At 45.5% G+C, this 20,010-nt stretch overlaps 1 protein-coding gene across 1 annotated transcript; it reads left to right on the plus strand.

Annotated features, from left to right (window-relative positions):
* The first annotated feature begins 105 nt into the window (after positions 1-105).
* On the plus strand, positions 106-6,184 carry FOXF1 (forkhead box F1). The gene is made up of 2 exons (XM_029608076.1): positions 106-1,428; positions 4,762-6,184. Exons 1-2 carry the CDS (start codon positions 462-464, stop codon positions 4,920-4,922), a joined length of 1,128 nt encoding a protein of 375 aa, XP_029463936.1. The 5' UTR covers positions 106-461; the 3' UTR covers positions 4,923-6,184.
* The last annotated feature ends 13,826 nt before the right edge of the window (positions 6,185-20,010 follow it).

The raw sequence follows: 20,010 nt of genomic DNA on the forward strand, positions 1-20,010 counted from the left end.
ATCCGAGCGAAGGGGAGGGCAGGGCAGGGAGTGGGGAGGGGGCGGAGAGCAGGGCTGCTCCTTACGTCTTAACTGTCAGGAGCCTACAGACGCCGCCGACAAGAGATAAGTACAAGGCGATCCTCCTCGGAGGGGGGCAGAAGTCAGACCCACGGCCATGAAAAGCAACTGGCGGCCCCAGCAGCAGCTCAGAGCAGGGAAGCAGGAGGAGCCGCGGGCAGCTGGGGAGGAGGAGAAGGAGGAGGCAGACGCAGCAGCAGCCTTCTGAGCCCACATCTGGGGGAAGTTTACCGGGCCTTGCGCACCGTCTGCAGGACTTCAAGGATCTGGACAACCCCCCCTCCCCCACCCCCCCTCTTCAGAAAGGCCGCACGTCTTCCGATCGTGCGCTGGACAATCCCGGGAAGGGGGGAATAAGCTCGGCCGGCGGAGGGGGGGGGTAGCTCTCGGAAACGTTGTCAATGACGGCAGAGGTCCAGCAGCCTTCGTCTCAGCCGCCTGCGCAGAGCAGCCCCATGTCCGCCGCCCCCGACAAGCACAGTGGTCAGGGCTCGGCCATGGAGTCCGCCTCGTCCACCACCACCAAGACCAAGAAGACCAACGCGGGCATCCGGCGGCCCGAGAAGCCGCCCTACTCCTACATCGCCCTGATCGTCATGGCCATCCAGAGCTCGCCCACCAAGCGCCTCACCCTCAGCGAGATCTACCAGTTCCTGCAGAGCCGCTTCCCCTTCTTCCGGGGCTCCTACCAGGGCTGGAAGAACTCCGTGCGCCACAACCTGTCCCTGAACGAGTGCTTCATCAAGCTGCCCAAGGGCCTGGGGAGGCCCGGCAAGGGCCACTACTGGACTATCGACCCGGCCAGCGAGTTCATGTTCGAAGAAGGCTCCTTCCGGAGAAGACCAAGGGGCTTCCGAAGGAAGTGTCAGGCGCTGAAGCCCATGTACACCATGATGAACGGCCTGGGCTACAGCCACCTTCCAGAGACTTATAGCTTCCAGGGCTCCTGCCCGCCCAACTCGCTCTCCTTGGACGGCGGCATAGGCATGATGAACGGACATTTGCCAAGTAACGTGGACGGGATGGGCTTGCAAGGGCACTCCGTGTCGCACTTGGCCGCCAACAACGGCCATTCGTTCATGGGGAGCTGCACGGGGTCTTCTGGAGACTACTCCCACCACGACTCCGGCTCTCCGCTGCTGACGGGGGCTGGGGTGATGGAGCCCCACTCCGTCTACTCCAGCTCGGCCTCCGCCTGGGCTCCTACGGCCTCGGCGGCCTTGTCTAGCGGCACCCCCTACATTAAACAGCAGCCTCTTTCCCCCTGCAATCCCGCGGCCAACGCCTTGTCCTCCAACCTCTCGACTCATTCCTTAGACCAGTCTTACCTGCACCAGAACAGTCACAACACGGCGGCAGACTTACAAGGTACTGTGCAATGTGCATGCAACTGATGTGAAACCAGCTGCCCGCTCGTTATAACGCTGACCGGCAAGCAGGAGGTCGTACAAGCTGCATGGGCACGAGTCATACGTTGAGTCACGAATCAGGTTCACTTTTTGTAGGAGCTTGAGAAACGGCCTCTAGATTAAAATGCCCGGCAAGGAATTGCAACTTTCAGAAACCAAAGAGGAAAAAGCGCTACACAGCAGGAGAGCAGTTCTGGCCCCCCCTAGGGATCTTTCTTTCTCGGAGATTGCCTCCCATTTTGTTTCAGAAGGCAAAAATCTTGGGACCCTGTGGACCGTAGCCCAGCGCTCAGAAAAGTGCTGTAGCGCGAGGAAGGCAGGACTGAGGCCGGGAACAGTCCAGGAGGGCAGATTTTGAAAGAAAGCAAATAGTCCGTAGATTTTAATGGATAACTTCTGTCAGCTCTTATCCTAGAAGTGGTGGTGGTGGTTTGGGGGTAGCCATAGTTAAGCACAGCCTGCTCCCAGTTTGGTAGATGTTAAGAAAAGCGGTTTATCCTGTGTGGAAGCGACATGAAACGCTAGCATTATGACATAAACAGGGCATGAATGCAATGCCAGGAGAGAGGCTGAATTTCTGCATATGGCAGAGAATTAAAGAGGATGCTTATTTGCAAAAGAAGCAAACTGTCAATTGGAAAAAGCTTCGCTTATTTTCTTGAAATAATATAGAAGGCATAGCTCAAGGGGTGAAGACACAGAGTTCTAGATTTAAAAGCCCGCAGTTTCCTCTTGAAGAAGGAATAACCTGAACAGTGAGTTCCTGTGTGTGGGGTTGGGGGAATCCTGGGCTCCTTTTCTGCAGGCACATATTTCTGGAGATAGTTAAAGGAAATATGTGCCTGCTTGAGATCTTGAGAGAGAGCATTTAGTGTGGTGCCGCTGGGCCGGCCAGAGCAATCAGAGGGGGCATGGGGGAGAGGTAGTCTGGAGGCCGCCTGCGAGCTGCAGGCCCGCTGGGGATTGTAAGAGCCCGCTCAGCCCCACAGGAGATTATTTCCCTCCGCTCTCAGGACCGGAGGTGGGAAAACCATTCTTTCCCAGGACCCAGCAATTCTCAAAACTGCAAAGCACAGGCTGACGACGGGTCGAGCCTTTTAACAAGGGCTTCCCAACCGCTCGGGCTCTTTTTAGGTTCCCACATCAGCCCAGATGTGCTTCCACATTCTTTGAGGAGGAACGTTTGGGAAAAGTGAAGGGGGAAATCACACCCCCCCCCTCCCCTTATTATCAGCTTTTAAGTTTACCGTAACTGCCCATGAATAACAAAAGAAATCAGTTTTGGTTGTTTTTTTGGTTCTGTATTTAACGCTATTAAATAGATTAAGAACAAGCAACGATACAGATTACTTTAACTAAAATAGGGCAAAATGCATAGGCGCAGTGGCGTTATCCTAGTCTGAAATTTAGATTTTACATAATATAAATCTGGGCTTCTCTTTCCCAACATTATGTCTCGAGTTGACCTAGAAGGCCTAAAATATTTCCATGTCTGGAAGTGGCATTTCTACGATGTTCTGTTCTTTTTTTTTTTTTTTTAATTCTTTTTTATTTTTTATCTCTGTGTCCGTGGAAAGGATCTGTAAGATGAGCCACTATGGGCATTTCTCTCTGTATGTGCCTATGTGGAAAATGTCCCTATAGTTGCTGTGTATTAATCCCAGGAAATTTGATGAGTCTGACATACATGACCAACACGAAAACGTTATACCTTTAAATAGTATATCGCTATGGGATAATTTCAGGGTCCTTCTCCAGATGTTCTTCCACTCTGGCAGAGAAAGAATACAGATTTTATATCTGTAGAAATTAGACGGAAACATATTCTCTTACCATGTATTTATCACGCATAGGAGAACAAAACGAGAAGAGCGGTATTACCGAATGGGAGGCTTGTCTATACTGGACAATTGAAAGCAACCAGCAATATATTTCTCTTTTTTCCTAACTGCTGTTTTTAACTGGTATCAAATTATGTAGAGAAAGGGAATAGGACATTCAAGTACAATTGTATATTAATATAAATGTCCTTGAAATATATAAATGCAGATACAGATTAGACCATTATTTTTTGCCTAGAGAGGAAATACAAACCAGTGATTCCCTACTGCACAAACCCCCCCAAAACACATTTTTCAAGTATTGCATTTAACAACCCCTAAAGGATTTCTCCCATTTTGTGTCTATTGAGAAAATGCTTAGTGCTGTGGCTTTGCAGGTGATGTAGAAAATTCGCTTTGAATTCTTTATCTTCCTGAAATTATATTCTTGCTGTGAGAATAAGTACATGAACCAGTCTGCAAAGCCATGATATAAGATATTATTTCTCATGTAATCAGCATATCTTTTTATCTATATATCGCAACATAGTAAATGTCGGCAGAAAAATACCAAAGAAATCCATTCTGCCTAGCAAGTTTAGGTTTCCATCCATCGATCTGTTGCACTCTTACTTATGATTAGCTGTCAGATCAGACACTGGTCTGAGCGTTACAGGGGATATTATTATGCCGTGATAAGGCTTCTGCTACACGATACTAGTGTCCTGACCTAACTAGGATTTCATTCTTTTGGGAGGAGGTGAAAATCTTGCAAGTAAGTTTGTCTGCAAGTGAAGCTTCTGTGTCAGGCTGCGATTTCCTATAAATCCAGAAACGGGGAAGGGGCGATCAGAATAACATTTGTGCCAGGAGATGATACTTTCCCCCCCAAAAAAATGCTTTTTGCATGAAAATGTTAAATTTACAATTGGGGGGGAAAAAAACCCCCAGCAGCGCTTTTTGCACAGTTTTAAATGTTGTAGGGAATAAAGTACTAGGTTGAGATATTTCAAAATTGCGCAAAGCAAACCGAAATGCTGTTTGCACTTTTTTTTTTTTTGCCCAAATTGTGCCTAAAACTTATATCTAACCTTGAATTCCTTAGAGATCAATTTGTTATTTCTGCAAAATTTTTAAATGAAACTATGACCGTGGACTTTCTTTACAGAGGATTTCTCCCATTCTGTGCATGTGGCAAACGTCTTTTTTTTTTTTTAAGCCATTACTGCACGGCTGGCAAGCAACAAATATGAAATGTTAAAATCGGGTGTCTTCTTTCCATCCTCTGTCCATCCTCTGCGCTTACGCCCCTGCAATGCTCTTTTATTCAATAATATTGGAACGCTTTTCCCCACACGTTCGGTGCACAGGGCACATCACGTGGCGGCAACGCTCCTACCCCGAAGAGCTTAAATATGCCTGAAGAGAAACCCCGGGCACAGTTTGCTAACCGCTCTTCCTTTTTCTTTCAGGAATCCCGCGGTATCACTCCCAGTCCCCCAGTATGTGCGACAGGAAGGAATTTGTTTTTTCTTTCAACGCCATGGCCTCCTCCTCCATGCACTCGGCAGGCAACGGGTCCTACTACCACCAACAAGTCACTTATCAGGACATCAAGCCCTGCGTGATGTGAAGGCGCCGGGAGGGGGCCAGCAAACGACACGAAAGGGACCCGAACTGTCCGATTCTAGAGGTATAGATAGGCTTCGGCCGCAAGGAAGAGGCCGGGACTTCCCAACGAACCGAATCAGGATCCGGATCCCTACGTGGGACGGGCAAATAAGAAGAACCCTGGGTGCTGTCTTTCTTTTAAAAATTCTTGGTTGTGACATTAATCAGACTGCAAGGGTTACCCCTCCCCACTCCAAATCCCCAATAAGCAGTTTTCTTTCCTTTTTTTTTTTTTAACAATTCTGAATTAAACCAGTTCCTATTTCCCTGACTGAGATGCTGTGCATTGGAACACGTACCAAAAAAAAAAAAAGTCTATCTGTAATGTTTTCTTTTTTCCTTTTTTTTTTTTTTAAACAACACCTCAAAGTTTCGGAACCATGAAAACTTGTTTGACAAATAACTAGTCAAGAATTAGAAAAAAAAAAATATATATATATATAATTTGTTTTAGTATTTATCGGTGAGGTTGAAAACTGCTTGGTTTAATGCAACGTCTCTCCCCAGGTCTCTAGCCTCTTTTACCTGCAGCGTTATTTAATTCATAATTACTGTCATGCACCCATCCTAAGAAAGCAAAGGGAACCGCTTTCCTTTTGCTGATGTATCTGTCTGCCAAGTGTCATCCCTTTCACTTCCCTATAATCTTTTCCCCCTCTAATTGTATTTGTGCCCTTGAGTACCCACAAGGCACCCTCTCTCTCTCTCATGCCCCATTGAAGTGCTTGCTTCACACTTTCAGATGGCTTGGGCTAGCCTCAAAGTGCAGCCTTTTTTTTTTTTTTTTTTTAATAGAAGGACTGCAATGATTTCTAATTAGAAAGTGGATTCAGGATGGCAGTTTGCAGCGACATAAGGCACTTTTAACAGCAAAACGCGTCCTGTTATTTATTCTACCTTTTTCCTTGTTGTTTAATAACAGAGAACCAACACATACACTCAATTTATCAGTATTAAATGGAGTACCTTGTCGGCAACATTTGCCTTGTACATAATTTTTTGATATTCCATGTACAGTGGAAGCAAATTCTGACCTGTGTGTAAAGAAAAATCTTTCATATGTTTTATAAAAAAAAAACAACAAATATATATATATAAAATGGAGGACTATGTTCCCCTTCCCTCCCCCTTTTTGTTTTGTATTTTGGCTGGCAAAACAGCACCATGACACCGAATTTATTTTTTCAGTTTCCTTCTGCACTGTATAAAAATATCATTAACTACGTTTTGCTCCCTTGTGTACTTTTTTTAAAATTTTCTTTATAAAAAAAAAAAATAAATAAAACCTGTATGTTATTTTGTACATGGTCTGCACGGAGTTATACAAAGAGAGAAATAAAATAGCAAAATTCACCCCCAAGGCTTTCTTGGCAAATCGCCCCTTTGCTTTCATACTCACAATCCGAAATAACCTTTAAAAAAAAATCTCTTTTGCATGGCTGCAACTACGAATCCCAGAAATTCCTGCTGTTCTTGGCTGTTGCTTCTGACACATTTTATGCAACTATATCGAAGTTTACCTTCGGCTTAAAGGCGATACAAAACTGGATACCTTTTTTTTTTTTTTTTGGCATTAACTTTCTTTCCCCCCCTCAACACCATCATCCACCCAGCCACGCATACGCATTTTGAAGTGTACAAGGATTATTTCATTATACTTCAAATATTTTACCATTTCGTTACCGACTTTTGTCGCTTTCTCTGGCGCTTCATTTAGTGCGCAGTAACTGAAATAAAATGGCATGCACAACTCCCTTTACTTGTAGGTGCACAAGAAAAAAGTGAAAACCACATAATATTTAAAGAGGTATAGATATATATTTTTTAAAAACGTATTTGTTGTTTAGGGAAAATTGCTGTCCAGGTATGCAGAAGCTTATTTGGAAACAGAGAAATAAAACGAGGGTGGAGCCCCTGCCCGAGAGCAGCTGACGCGGCGTGCAGGAGACCGCCCGCACTGCTGGGGTCTCCCGAGGTCTCCGGCCCTGAAGCTGCTTCTCGTCAAACCTGACGTTTTGGACTTCGCCGCTCATGCACTCGGAGCTTTCTAAATGATCAACAAAGGATATCTGAGCAAAAAGGGCAACCCATATAAGGAGGGCTGAGATGGCAGGACGAGCCTGACAGAGGGAAGGGGAGGGGGCAGCCAGGGTGTACAGTAAAGTGAAAGCAGAAGGAGCATGCCTGGCTATCACGTTTAGTTCAGGGGACGTACTGGTAGGCTGATGGCTGTACATCCGAATTGTCGTTTAGTTCAGGGAACGTACTGGTAGGCTGATGGCTGTAAATCCGAATTGTCGTTTAGTTCAGGGGACGTACTGGTAGGCTGATGGCTGTAAATCCGAATTGTCGTTTAGTTCAGGGGACGTACTGGTAGGCTGATGGCTGTAATCCGAATTGTCGTTTAGTTCAGGGGACGTACTGGTAGGCTGATGGCTGTAAATCCGAATTGTCGTTTAGTTCAGGGGACGTACTGGTAGGCTGATGGCTGTACATCCGAATTGTCGTTTGCCAGCGCAATAAAAGGAAAAGCGCTAAGACGTTATAAAAGATTAGGGTCGGCGTCTTCTTTACCCGATAATATGGGTCTTATAGGGAAGCTTTCCCCACCGGTAGGGCAAAGTCAATGCCTTTTCCAAGTATATTTCTTTTTTTTTAAACATTGTTATATATCACCATCGAATAGGAGAAGGTTCTGAAAAAAAAAAAAAAAAGATTGGACCGTGAATTTTAAAATCGTTTATTTTCGAAGTTACTGTACACCCAATCCTTTTTTTTTTTTTTTTTACTCCGTTCCCCTTTAGGGACAAATCTGCATGTGTGGTTTGAATGCCCAAATTCGTTTTAGTCTCTGGAAAACAGGTAGCAGGAAATATTTGGTGTGGATGAATAGCAATTATTATAAAAAAAAAAAAGGAAATTCATAATAAGATATTTAGCAAAAAAGAGCAAATATCCCTCTTCAAAAGCTATTCCAGGTGTGCAGGAGAAGAAGCTGCCGTAGACCCTCCCAATAACCTGCCGCAAACTCGTGCACCCCCCCCCCCCGGGACCCCTTATCATTGCTGGCCTCGGAAGTATTTCAGGCCTGGACTCCTGCTCTAGAGCTCCCTGCTCTTCCTATCCAAACGGATCTGACTCAGATTTTTCCCTTTTAGAAAAATAAGATTGCTGGATTGAAACGTCTTTTTATTACTCTCTGGGAAAGCACATAAAAATATTAACAATCTTCCCATAGTTTAAACACTGTCTAATATTTCCTTTGCAGAGCCACTTTTAAAAGAGTCCGCATCGTTTTTCCTGCAGGGCATGGCAATGCTCTCCTTTTAAAAACCACTTTGGCTTACTGTACAGGGTACTTGCATTCCCCTGTACAGCCTCAGGCCAGCTCTCTCAGCTCTCTACCACCCTTTCACCTTTCAGTCTTGCGCCCTCCCTCTCTGTTGCACCCCATGGGCTCACAGGTACACTCCACTTGTCCACATGCCTGCAAGCATTTTCTCACATATATATACACCTTTCTTCCTGTCTATTACCCAGCAAACACTTCTAGGACTGTTGAGAGATCAGAAGCCATGCATAATATTGGTAGAAGGCAATGCTACATTAGCAAACACATACATTCGCCCTGATGACTTCTCAAGGTGGAGGGTGAACTTTTTTTTTTTTTTTTAATGTTTATTTTGGTTCCTTTTTGTTTACTGAAGAGAAATAAACATTAAAGAAAAAAAAAACTTGAAAGAAAAAAGCAAAAGAAAAGCTGTCCCCACCCTTGGCACCAATACAGCAGAATTAAACCCCCCCCCCCCCCCCGAGGGTTTCACCATAAGCCCACCACTCTCTAAGGTCTCTTACCCCCTTCCTGGGATCTACAAGGTAGAAAGAGGCAGAAACGATACCCAGTTCTAAAACGGTGCCAGCTAGGCTGCCTCCATTTTGTTGCACATGTCCTGAATTATTCCAGACTGAAGCAAAGATAACTTTGAGTGGTGCCAAGGTTGAACAGAGGTTTGTGAGCAGGTAGCCTCAGGGCCAGCTGCTGCCATTTTGAAGTGAGTCCTGGTGGTGCAGGAGCGATTGGGGATCACACACCCCAAGAAGGGGGTAAGAGACCTGGGGGAAGGGGGGGGGGGAAGGGGGGGGGGCTTATGGGTGAGGCTCAGGGTGGGGGAAGGGATGTTTTGGTGGCTTTCTGTCATTTAATTTTGTTGTGAAACAGAATGAAGCGTGGATGTTTCATTATGTTTTTCATTTTGTTTACAAATGAATGCACATCCCTAATGACTTCTAGCACTACATAACACTACCTTATGCAATTAATTTTATATCATGTCAGCACATTTGCACACATACCGCTCCCTTCACTAGGGTGATCAGAACAGATCACCACACCTGTCTTTTCTGTCATACACAGCACTTTCCAGCACATGGCACACAAAAGGTATCAAAGATGTTTTTACCTTTTGTGCTCAGAAGTGCTGTGTATGACAGAAAAGACAGAAGTGATGGTCTGAAGGTTGATGTGTGCGTATATTGGGCTTAATTTGTAGATAAAAAGGAAGTGGAACTGTGGTGCTGGAGGAGGAGGAAGGGGGATAGGGCCAGGACTAGTTGTAAACTCTCCCAAACACACATGCACGCACGCACACACACGCATGCACACACACTCACATGCACACATGCACACATGCACCCACACCCACATGCACGCACGCACACACACACACACACACACACGCACACATGCACACACACACGCATGCACACACACACACATGTACACACAAGCATGCACACACACACACACACATGCACGCATGCACCCACACCCACATGCACGCACGCACACACCCACACATGCACACACACACGCATGCACGCACACATGCACACACACACATGCACACACACGTGCACACATGCACCCACACCCACATGCATGCACGCATGTACACACACACACATGCACACACTCACGCACACACACACACACACACACATGCACGCACGCACACAGACACAAACTTGTACCCACTCTTTCTCCTCTTTACCCCAGTGATCCTACATCCTCAGCCCCCACCAATGCTTCACCCATCAGCTCTGCTCCACTTCCTTGAGGCCTGGGAGAAAGTGGCAGAACACCATTCTAGATTGTTCTTTCAAAAATTAAGCTGTGGGTAACAGAGATAAAAAAAAAAAGCATTGAATTAGCACAAGCTTGTGAGCAGTAGGATAGTAGCCAGGACTGGAGCATTGACTTTTGACATTACTTCTCACAGGTTTCAAATTTATGCTAATTCAACCCCTTTTTTGTGTCTGTTCTTTAGGCTGCAGGGTCTGTCCTGTGAACAACAGGAAGGGAAGGGCTGAATTAGGAAGCAGAGTGGCTATTTATTATTTATTTATTTTTTGGCATTTGATATTCCGCTTTTTACCATGAATCGTCTCAAAGTGGATTACGATAAATTTAAAGTTGGTTGCAGTGGTGTTAAATCGACTGTATTGATTGGGCATCTCTGTATTTAAAAACAGATCCTAGTTAGGCTACTTTGCTGTTGCTCGAGAAGTAGGAATGCTTCTGATGGACAGGAAGTCTCCATTGGGAATGCTTGGCGAAACAACAGTCATGCTTTAGCTTTCTTCCTGAAAGTGAAGTAGCTGGATCCCAAGCTTAGGGATAAGGGAAGCATGTTCCAGATCTTTGGTGCATAACAGCTCAAGGTCCGAAGTCTCATGTGGGTCAGAGGCGGGGTGGAAAGTACAGCCAGTTGGAACATCCAAGTTCTCTCTTGGGGGGCGCAAGGGAGAAGAAGTTGCGGGAGATATTCTGGGGCCTGTTTGTTCATGCTCTTGAAGACAAAGCAGAGTGTTTTGAATTTGATCCTGCTCTCTCTTGGTAGCAGTGTAGTCAAGTGGAATAGTCAGCTGCTTTTGCTTTTACTAGGATTCTTGCTGCTGTATTATATAGGAGCTGGAGGCATTTTGAATTGTGTAAGGAGATGCCTTTAATAAAGACTTGCAGTAGTCTCTTCTGCTGATGATTAGTACATGGATGACTGTGGCCAGATTGTGTTTATCTAGTTCTGTAAGTGCATGAATGAGATTTTTACTACTTTGGAGATGTGCGTTTCCGTACTGAGGTTTTGATCAAGTAGAACCCCTAAGCTTCATGTAACAAATAAGGTGATGACTTTAAGGATGACCTTGGCGGCTAATCCGGATAAATTCCAATTTAGAGGAGTTCAATTTGAGCTTCCGATTGCTGAGCTATTGAGATTTGAAATGGAGGATGATTGGTCAACTTTGATTTGGATGCAGAGTTGAATGTCATCCGCAAAATGATGGCACTCAGTGTTGAAGGCGTGAATGAGGTCACATTTCGGATAGATGTAAATGTTAAAAGGAATAAGGGAGAGGACCAAGCCTTGGGGACTCCACATATGAAAGCTGGATGTTTTGAGGATTTATAGGCCGAAGTGGCAGACTGGGTTCTTTGCTCTGCCTACTCCAGGCTCACCAAACTCTTCTCTGCTGGCTGTCTGAAGGGGAGGGTCTAGAACCCCTGCTGTTCTACCCTAAAATCTGAACAGAAGTGGTGGATCTCAGTTCCAGGCAGTTCCCCCACAAATCAAGCTCTGTTGATGTGTATATATATATATATATATATATATATATATATATATATATATATATATATATATATATATGTGTGTGTGTGTGTGTGTGTGTGTGTATATGTTTATGGGTATGTATATATATCAATATCAGTATATCTATATATACACACACATACATACATATACATATACATACACACTCACAAAATATAGATTTATTTATAGGAAAAATAAATATTCAGATAAAACACTCTTTGCTACTTGGATGCAGGCTCTTCTTTAGGGTTATGGGGTGGCATATAGTCTGTTGGGAGACAGAGGAGCATTCCTTTTGTTGTCCCTTAACCCCTTCCTGTACTACATTTAGAGACCTTCGTTTTCCCATTTTTATTTTTATTTTCCCTGGGAATTCAGTGTTCATTACAAGCAGAACAAAGGCAAGAGAAATCAGTGGAAAAATTCAGGTAAATATCAGGTTTTTTTGCTTTTTTTTTTTTTTAATAATAAACGAAATGCTCATAAATTCCTGGGAAGTATACAATAAAAATGGAAAAGGCAGATCTTCCTTAGAGATGTGCTTCATTTAAACATATTGGTCCGGGCTTCAGATCGGGTGCTCTGCAGAAAATTTCGGTTTCCCAAGGTTTGGGGGTTTTTTTCCGGCAATTTTAGATGAAGTGCGTACTAATGGGCCTTACTGAGCACTAACAACCAGCTACTACGCACTATCTCCGCATTAGTGCGCACTACACCAAATGAGTGCGCACTAGCTAGATGTTAATGCGCATTAAGGCCCATTAGTGCGCACTAACAGGTTAGTTAATGTGCCCTAACAGAACTTACAGCGCACTAAGTATGTAGTAGTGCACTGTAACTAATGTTAGTGTGCACTAAAAAATGCAACTTAAAAATTTAAAAGTATCAGTTCAGAGGAGTACGTTAGCTAGAAAAACAGTGCACACTAATTGGTATTACTGCGCACTAAGAGATATGGAGTGCATAGTAGCTCCGTTAGTGCGCACTGCATATCTCGCAGTTAATGCGCACTTACATGAAATACGAATTTTGCCGAAATTTCGGCCAAAATCACTTCGTATATCGGCACTACCAAACCATGACTGGATAGTTCATGCTTAGCTGTTAAGATGGCCTGAAGTTAGGACTGAAGCTGCAGAGTCCTGGAGAGCAGGGCTGTGCTGCTGGTGAACGCGATGCTCCTCTAATACTGGGTTGCAGAACGGGGCCTTTGGATAGTGCATTTTAATTGCGGGATGCCACTATTTCTATTTGCCACCGCATATCTCTTGGCCATAAATGTGTCTGTATCCCGAATTTGGGTGATGTGAGGCAGACAGAGAAGGAAGCCCCGCGGAGACTCCCCGTGCCGCGGTAACACATTTACAAGAAACTTTAGCTTGCAAAAAAGCAATGGCAGAGCTGGAGGTCTCAGGTTTTTATCCAATACAATCGGAATGCCAGAAAGATCTTGTGCTATATTGCCAATGCATTCTTTTTCAAACGTGAGTTTAGCATTTAGAAAAAAAAAAAAAAACAAGTCTCCTTAAAGCGCAAACACATTCTGAGTCTGAGGAAATTCTGCGCAATTCAGCAGAGGAGCAGCAGCTTTGAAATCTCGGGGTTTTATAGAGCAAAACGAGGAATACTGATTTTTTTCCTGGAGTTTAATTTTTTTTTTCCTCCCACTGCTCCGCAAGCTACCGGGTTATTACCCAGTCTGCAGCTGAAGGGCGAGGTAGCCAGAATGAAAAAAAAATGGCCTTTTCTTCAGGACAGGAGGAGATGGCTTGTAAATTCTTTTCGTTTTTGACTTAACAATCATCCTCCCAAAGGAGGGGGAGCGATGCTGTAAACCCCTAACCGGAACACTTCCTGGCACCGCTGGCCGCGGCCTCTGCACCCCCCCCCCCCATGTGCGCAAAATGCCCGCGACTTCCTGCGCGGAATTTGTTGTCTTGCAGCCATCCAAAGTGTCCTTTGACACATCCTAGTCCTTGGAGGGTAGGGGCCCGCTAGAAACGCTCTTACACGTGAATAAAAAGACCAGAACAAACAGAGGCACAAACCTTTATTACCAAACTTATTGTGTCTTTGAATCAACTCAAATGTACCATGATTTAGGAAGCGCAACAGCAGGGCAGCACGGTCAGGCTTCTTGCTGGCAATATTTTTTTTTAGGGGGGAAATGTCTTTAGTGGAAGTTCAGTGCACAGGCTGGTAGGGCCCGATTGGGGGCTTGGGGGGGGGGACGGGGACTGGGGACCCTGTAGGACTCCCAGTGTGGCCCGGGTTCGTGCCTGGGTCTGGCTTAACCTGAACTCCTCCGCGGCAGAAATCTCGCGCCCACTGCTCATCATCTCTGTCCGTCTGCAGCCCCTGGCGGAGGGAGTCAGGGGGAGCAGCTCAGGCCCTTCATTAAAGCAGAAGCCTAGGCGGACTCGGCCTGGGGGGGGGGGGGGGGAGGGATAACGAAAGAGTGGCCCCCATGGGACGACATTTCCCATTCGGAAGGCCCGAAAACATTTAGCGAAATATTTACCAATTGCAAGCCTAGAAAATCATGGCAGGTGTAATAACCGGGAAAGGGATCAGTGAGGCCCGGGTCCTCTCACCTTCTTCTAGTTCCCCGGGGGTTTTCTCTCCTGCTCTTTCTCTGGGTTTGAGGAGAAACGAATTTCCCCTTTCCCTGTGCCTTTTCGGGATTCTCTGTAGAACAGAAGAGCTAGAGTGTTCCCATTTTTAAGGTACAATAATGGAAAAATGTGAATATGGTTCCCCTGCGTCTCAGCTCTGATTTGTGCGACTGGGAAACCAGGAAAGGCCCTGGCCAGGACACGGTTAGCAAAATCTGAGCTCAGCGTAGGCAAAGCTGTGCAGGGGGAACAGAAGAATTCATTGAGCCCAGGGAAGAGCCCGAGCCGAAGATTTTGTAGGAGGAGGGGGCCGGGCCGGGTGTGCGGGGCAGATCGGACCGGACCCCCCCCCCCCCCCCCCTGGACTGGAGGAAAGGAGCCTAATCTCCCGAAAGCTAGCCAAGAAATATATCAGGTTACTCCAATGAAAACCGAGCAACTTTATATTAGTCCTTTTTTGTTTGTTATCCTTTATTTCTGGGCATTTCAATGGACTCCCACGGCAGCCACATTACTGCATCTGTGGAGTAACAGAAATGCTTCCCTCGCGAACCAACCCTTCCCCCGGGACATGGTCACATCGTGCAAAGCCCACTTTCAGAACCGCAGCCCCACGCGGGGGCTAAGGGGGCTGAATGGGCCTGAGAGAGCGCAATGACCGGAGCCCGGTGCTGCTGATTCGGAGCTCGCGCGCAAGGTTCCGCTCTTCCTTAGCGCTCCCTGGGTACTTGGCCGGTGCTCCCTCACCACACGGCTTGCAGAGAATATTATCCTGCTAAAAGTCCCCTTCCCAGCGCTGGGGATCCGGGTGCTCCTCAGGGCCCAGATCCTCACCCCCGCTCCTGCAGACACGGAGGCGTTTTATGGTGTCTGGGGTTAGAGATTTCAGGACCAGGACTGCTGCTACCGGGCTCAGCAGCCACAAAGGTTTCCTCGCTGACAGCTTCACGGCTGCTTTCCTCTTCCGCAATTGTCAAGCTTTTCATGAATTTAAAGCCTGAAATGACCAGGGGTGGAAAACGTTATTCCTTTGTTTTATTTATTTACTTAGAGAGAGTGTGTGTGTGTGTGTGAGTGTGTGTGTGTGTGTGTGTGTGTGTGTGAGAGAGAGAGTGTGTGGTGTGTGTGTGTGTGAGTGTGTGTGTGGTGTGTGTGTGTGTGTGTGTGAGAGAGAGTGTGTGGTGTGTGGTGTGTGTGTGTGTGTGTGTGTGTGTGAGTGTGTGTGTGTGTGTGTGTGTGTGAGAGAGAGTGTGTGGTGTGTGGTGTGTGTGAGTGTGTGTGTGTGTGTGAGTGTGTGTGAGTGTGTGTGTGTGGTGTGTGTGTGTGTGCGCGTGTGAGTGTGTGTGTGTGGTGTGTGTGTGGTGTGTGTGTGTGAGAGAGTGTGAGTGTGTGTGTGTGTGTGTGTGTGTGCGCTTCTCGCATTCTTTGGTGGGCAGAGAGAGGGAGGAACAGGTGACCGAAGTTAATTTCTCAGTGTTCAACCGGACCTTCTTTCTAGGATTCCCCCTTCTGGACATATTGCATCCGATTATTATAAACTTCTCTATACACGTCCTTTTCCTAACAACATAGGCCTGGACAGGGCATGCATAGATGTTAAAGGTCCCTCGCTTGGGATGGATTCTGGCATTCAGCTATCAGAGTATCCTTGGCAGGCTGTATAACCCAGTCCGTGGCTCCACTGAAGGCGGTAATTGTGTTGATCTTGCCTGCAGCCAATGCTTCCCTCTCTCATGCTCTATTAGTGTCCAGATGTGTGTTTATTTTGGAGAAGGTATGGGAAATGATTGGCGATGGATTGCGATGCACTATTGCAGCTAATCGTCCTGAAATCTTGTATCGCCCAATTTCTGTTTATCACAGCCTCAAAGAAACGGCTAGAGCTGTTGTTGAGTATTGCATTGAATTTACATGATTTTGTGGTATTGGAAAGGCCGTACTCTTGCTGCTCACGTGTGCATATAGAATATATACATGAAAGGGTTGCAGATGGGTCGGATGAAGAGAATATGGAGACCCGGCGCGATTGGTGCAGTGTGGATATCGAGTTGCATTTGTATAATGGTATCTTCTATTCCTAAATCTCATGGAACGTTGTTGCTTTATTTGTTTAAATGTTTCTCATATCATTTAAACCTTAATAAAGAAACTTGGACTTGAAGAAACATCTCCGGATAAAAATAGTTCTATTTCTTACGTGTTCTGAAATACTAGAGGGTACAGAATTCTGGCCGAACCTGGATCAATTCAATGATGGGGCTATTTCATAAAGACTGATATTACCGCATATCCATATTTGTTAACTTTTCATACTAAAATTAGATTGTTTGAAGATTTCATGCCTGGAAAACCATGGAAAGTGTTGCCTTAAATTGCCTTGTTCTCTCTCTAAATACAGAACACTAAAAGGGAAAATGCAGAGCTCAGCATCTTGCGAGGTGTTTGCTCCTGCATCAGCATACGAGCCCCATTAATACAGTTTAAGGCAAAGTTATTCTGGTCCTAATGAATCCAAAGCTCAGTCTGGCTCAGCCTTTCAGGGATTTCCATGAATATTCAGACTACATATTTCCTATCCACATTTGGTCTAGAAAACAGCTTAATTTGCATGTTTCACTTAAAGGGAAAATCAGATAGAGCTGGAGGGTCTGGAAAACCATATGTGGATTTACACAATCTCTACCTCTGTTGCATCAGTTTTATGAGACATCATTCACTATTCACTGGTCCCTCTTGGCCACCTCTTACAGCCACTGCTTCTTCTCTCCTGTGATTTAAGTAGTTGTGGGACGCTCTTTCCCCCCTCACCTGCCATCCACAAAGCACCAAGTACTGTATAGCGAAGACACGATCTTACTGAAAATCTGCCCGCTGTAATCGTCTAGCACTTCATCTAAAATAACGCCTGTATTAGCACAATTCAAGTTACCACGCAACCCTTTTTGCTTTCTTTGAATTAAAGATCCCGTATTGTTACGAATTGCCTTGTATCATGAGCATAATAAAAACCCCAAATCTATCAGCACAGCCTCATACAGGTTAATAACGATTATTTTTTTGTAAGCTAATAAAAAAAAGGGCAATTGCGCCACCTATAGGTGACCTAAACACAATTTTCACAGACGCGTCTTGCTCTGAATTTATTTTTTTTTTTTTTAATTTAAAGACAACTTGATATTTGAAACACACATGGTGAAATCCCATCTGCTTCACTTGCCTGGTAAACATGCCACGTTCACCATTTAACACAAGAGTACAATTCCTCTTCCAGGAATATATGAACAAAATATTCTAAATTAAAATTCGATTTGACAACCTGTACTCTTCTCCTAAACTTAATTGTAAGCTGCTTACTTACCTTCCTTTCATTACAAAAGCAGCAGATAATAAATAAACTGCAGAAGCATTCATTGTAGGGAATACTGGACTGTGATAACGTTTAAAGATGTTACGCGTCCCCATGTACGTGCGCATAGATCTATCCTAGTATTTTATAACCTGTGCGTATCATATATATGCAGATTCTAAAATATGAACAAATGTTCCCTGCATTATTGGTTTGAATACATAGATTCTTAATTTGGCCGGATAAGTAAAAAAAAAAAAAAAAAGTGCTACTTATCCAGCTAACGGGCCGATACAGCAAGGTGTGGTAGAAAGAGGTGCGTTAGTGCCGGGCGCACCCGCGTTTGCCGCACGGACACTCTGGATCACATACCACTCGATACTGTATTTAAATGGCATGCAAATGCAAGCCACGTCCAACGCACGTCCATGAAGCGCAATCCATTTTACTATATAGGCGCTATACAGAGCCTATACAGTATCCTGGGTGCGCTGGTACCTGTCATTTCAAATGACATTTGAAATGAAGTGGATACAGGAGAAGGGCTGACTGACCCCCTAATGACCCCCTAACTGACCCCAAACTTTCCGCCAGCCCCCACTCACCTGCCCTGGCTGCGTCCATCTCCCGTGCTGACAGCTCCGGAGCAGCCCCAGTCCTCTCTCCCCTCCTTCCGGGGACAGCCAGCGGTGAGAGCGGGCGCTCCCCATGGCTCCCTATTCTCTAAAAGGTAATGAGTGCACACCGTGACCTCGGACGTCACACGCCGTGACCTGAGCACCCGGCTGGACGTCAGAGGTCACGGTGTGTGACGTCCGAGGTCACGGCGTGCGATGTCCAAGGTCATGGCGTGCACATTACCTTTTAGAGAATGGGGAGCGCCCGCTGTTGCCGCTGGCTGTCCCCGGTAAATGTCATAATGCCTCTGTATCGCTCCATGGTGAGACCGCACCTTGAATATTGTGTACAATTCTGGTCGCCGCATCTCAAAAAAGATATAATTGTGATGGAGAAGGTACAGAGAAGGGCTACCAAAATGATAAGGGGAATGGAACAACTCCCCTATGAGGAAAGACTAAAGAGGTTAGGACTTTTCAGCTTGGAGAAGAGACGGCTGAGGGGGGATATGATAGAGGTGTTTAAAATCATGAGAGGTCTAGAACGGGTAGATGTGAATCAGTTATTTACTCTTTCGGATAGCAGAAAGACTAGGGGGCACTCCATGAAGTTAGCATGGGGCACATTTAAAACTAATCGGAGAAAGTTCTTTTTTACTCAACGCACAATTAAACTCTGGAATTTGTTGCCAGAGGATGTGGTTAGTGCAGTTAGTATAGCTGTGTTTAAAAAAGGATTGGATAAGTTCTTGGAGGAGAAGTCCATTACCCGCTATTAATTAAGTTGACTTAGATAATAACCACCGCTATTTATTTATTTGGTGCTTTTCTATACCGGCATTCATGATACAATCATATCATGTCGGTTTACATATTACTAGCAATGGTAACATTGAAAGACTTAGTGTTTGGGTAATTGCCAGGTTCTTATAGAAACATAGAATTGACGGCAGAAGAAGACCAAATGGCCCATCCAGTCTGCCCAGCAAGCTTCCCTCATTATGGCCTGGATTGGCCACTGTTGTAAACAGGATGCTGGGCTTGATGGACCCTTGGTCTGACCCAGTATGACAGGCTCTTATGTTCTTAAGTAGGGCTGGATGAAGACTTCAGAACAGCCTGGACTGGTCTTGATTTTCTCCCACTACCCCACATCATAATGAACTTTTGCCCATGCAAGGGGACCAACCAGGATGGGCTCAACCTTTCCCTTTATGTCGTCTTGAAGCCCATATGGCACCCATGATACCTGGCAAAATTTCACAAAATCCACTTTCCTACCAGAAAGCTAAACCTCCACCATTCCAGGAGTGAAAGACTTGCATAACACGCAACTGTGCAACGCAGTTATTAGAATCTGAACACGGATATGGATTGAGCCCGTTTGTACCTACTGCAGCCTTCTGAAGCTCCTTCTCTTATACTTCACCCACTTCCTCCATGCAAATGAACAGTTGGAAGAAGGCATTCCTCTTTGTGTCTACCATTAATACACCATTAGAGGTTTCAGCAGGGGGTTTTGGTAAGCAGAGTTGCTTACCTGTAACAGGTGTTCTCCCAGGACAGCAGGATGTGAGTCCTCACGTATGGGTGACATCATCAGGATGGAGCCCTATCACAGAACACTTTTGTCAAAGTTTCTAGAAATTTGACTGGCACCTACTGGGCATGCCCAGCGTGGCACCAACCCTGCATCCAGCAGGGGACCCCCTTCAGTCTCGTCTTATAGTAAAAGGTACGTGCAAAAAATAAAATAAGAAAAACGTAAGCAAACCCTACTCCGTGGGCTGGCGGGCGGGTTTCGTGAGGGCTACCATCC

The sequence above is a fragment of the Rhinatrema bivittatum genome, chromosome 7 (assembly GCF_901001135.1).
Source record: "Rhinatrema bivittatum chromosome 7, aRhiBiv1.1, whole genome shotgun sequence".
NCBI classification, from domain to species: domain Eukaryota; kingdom Metazoa; phylum Chordata; class Amphibia; order Gymnophiona; family Rhinatrematidae; genus Rhinatrema; species Rhinatrema bivittatum.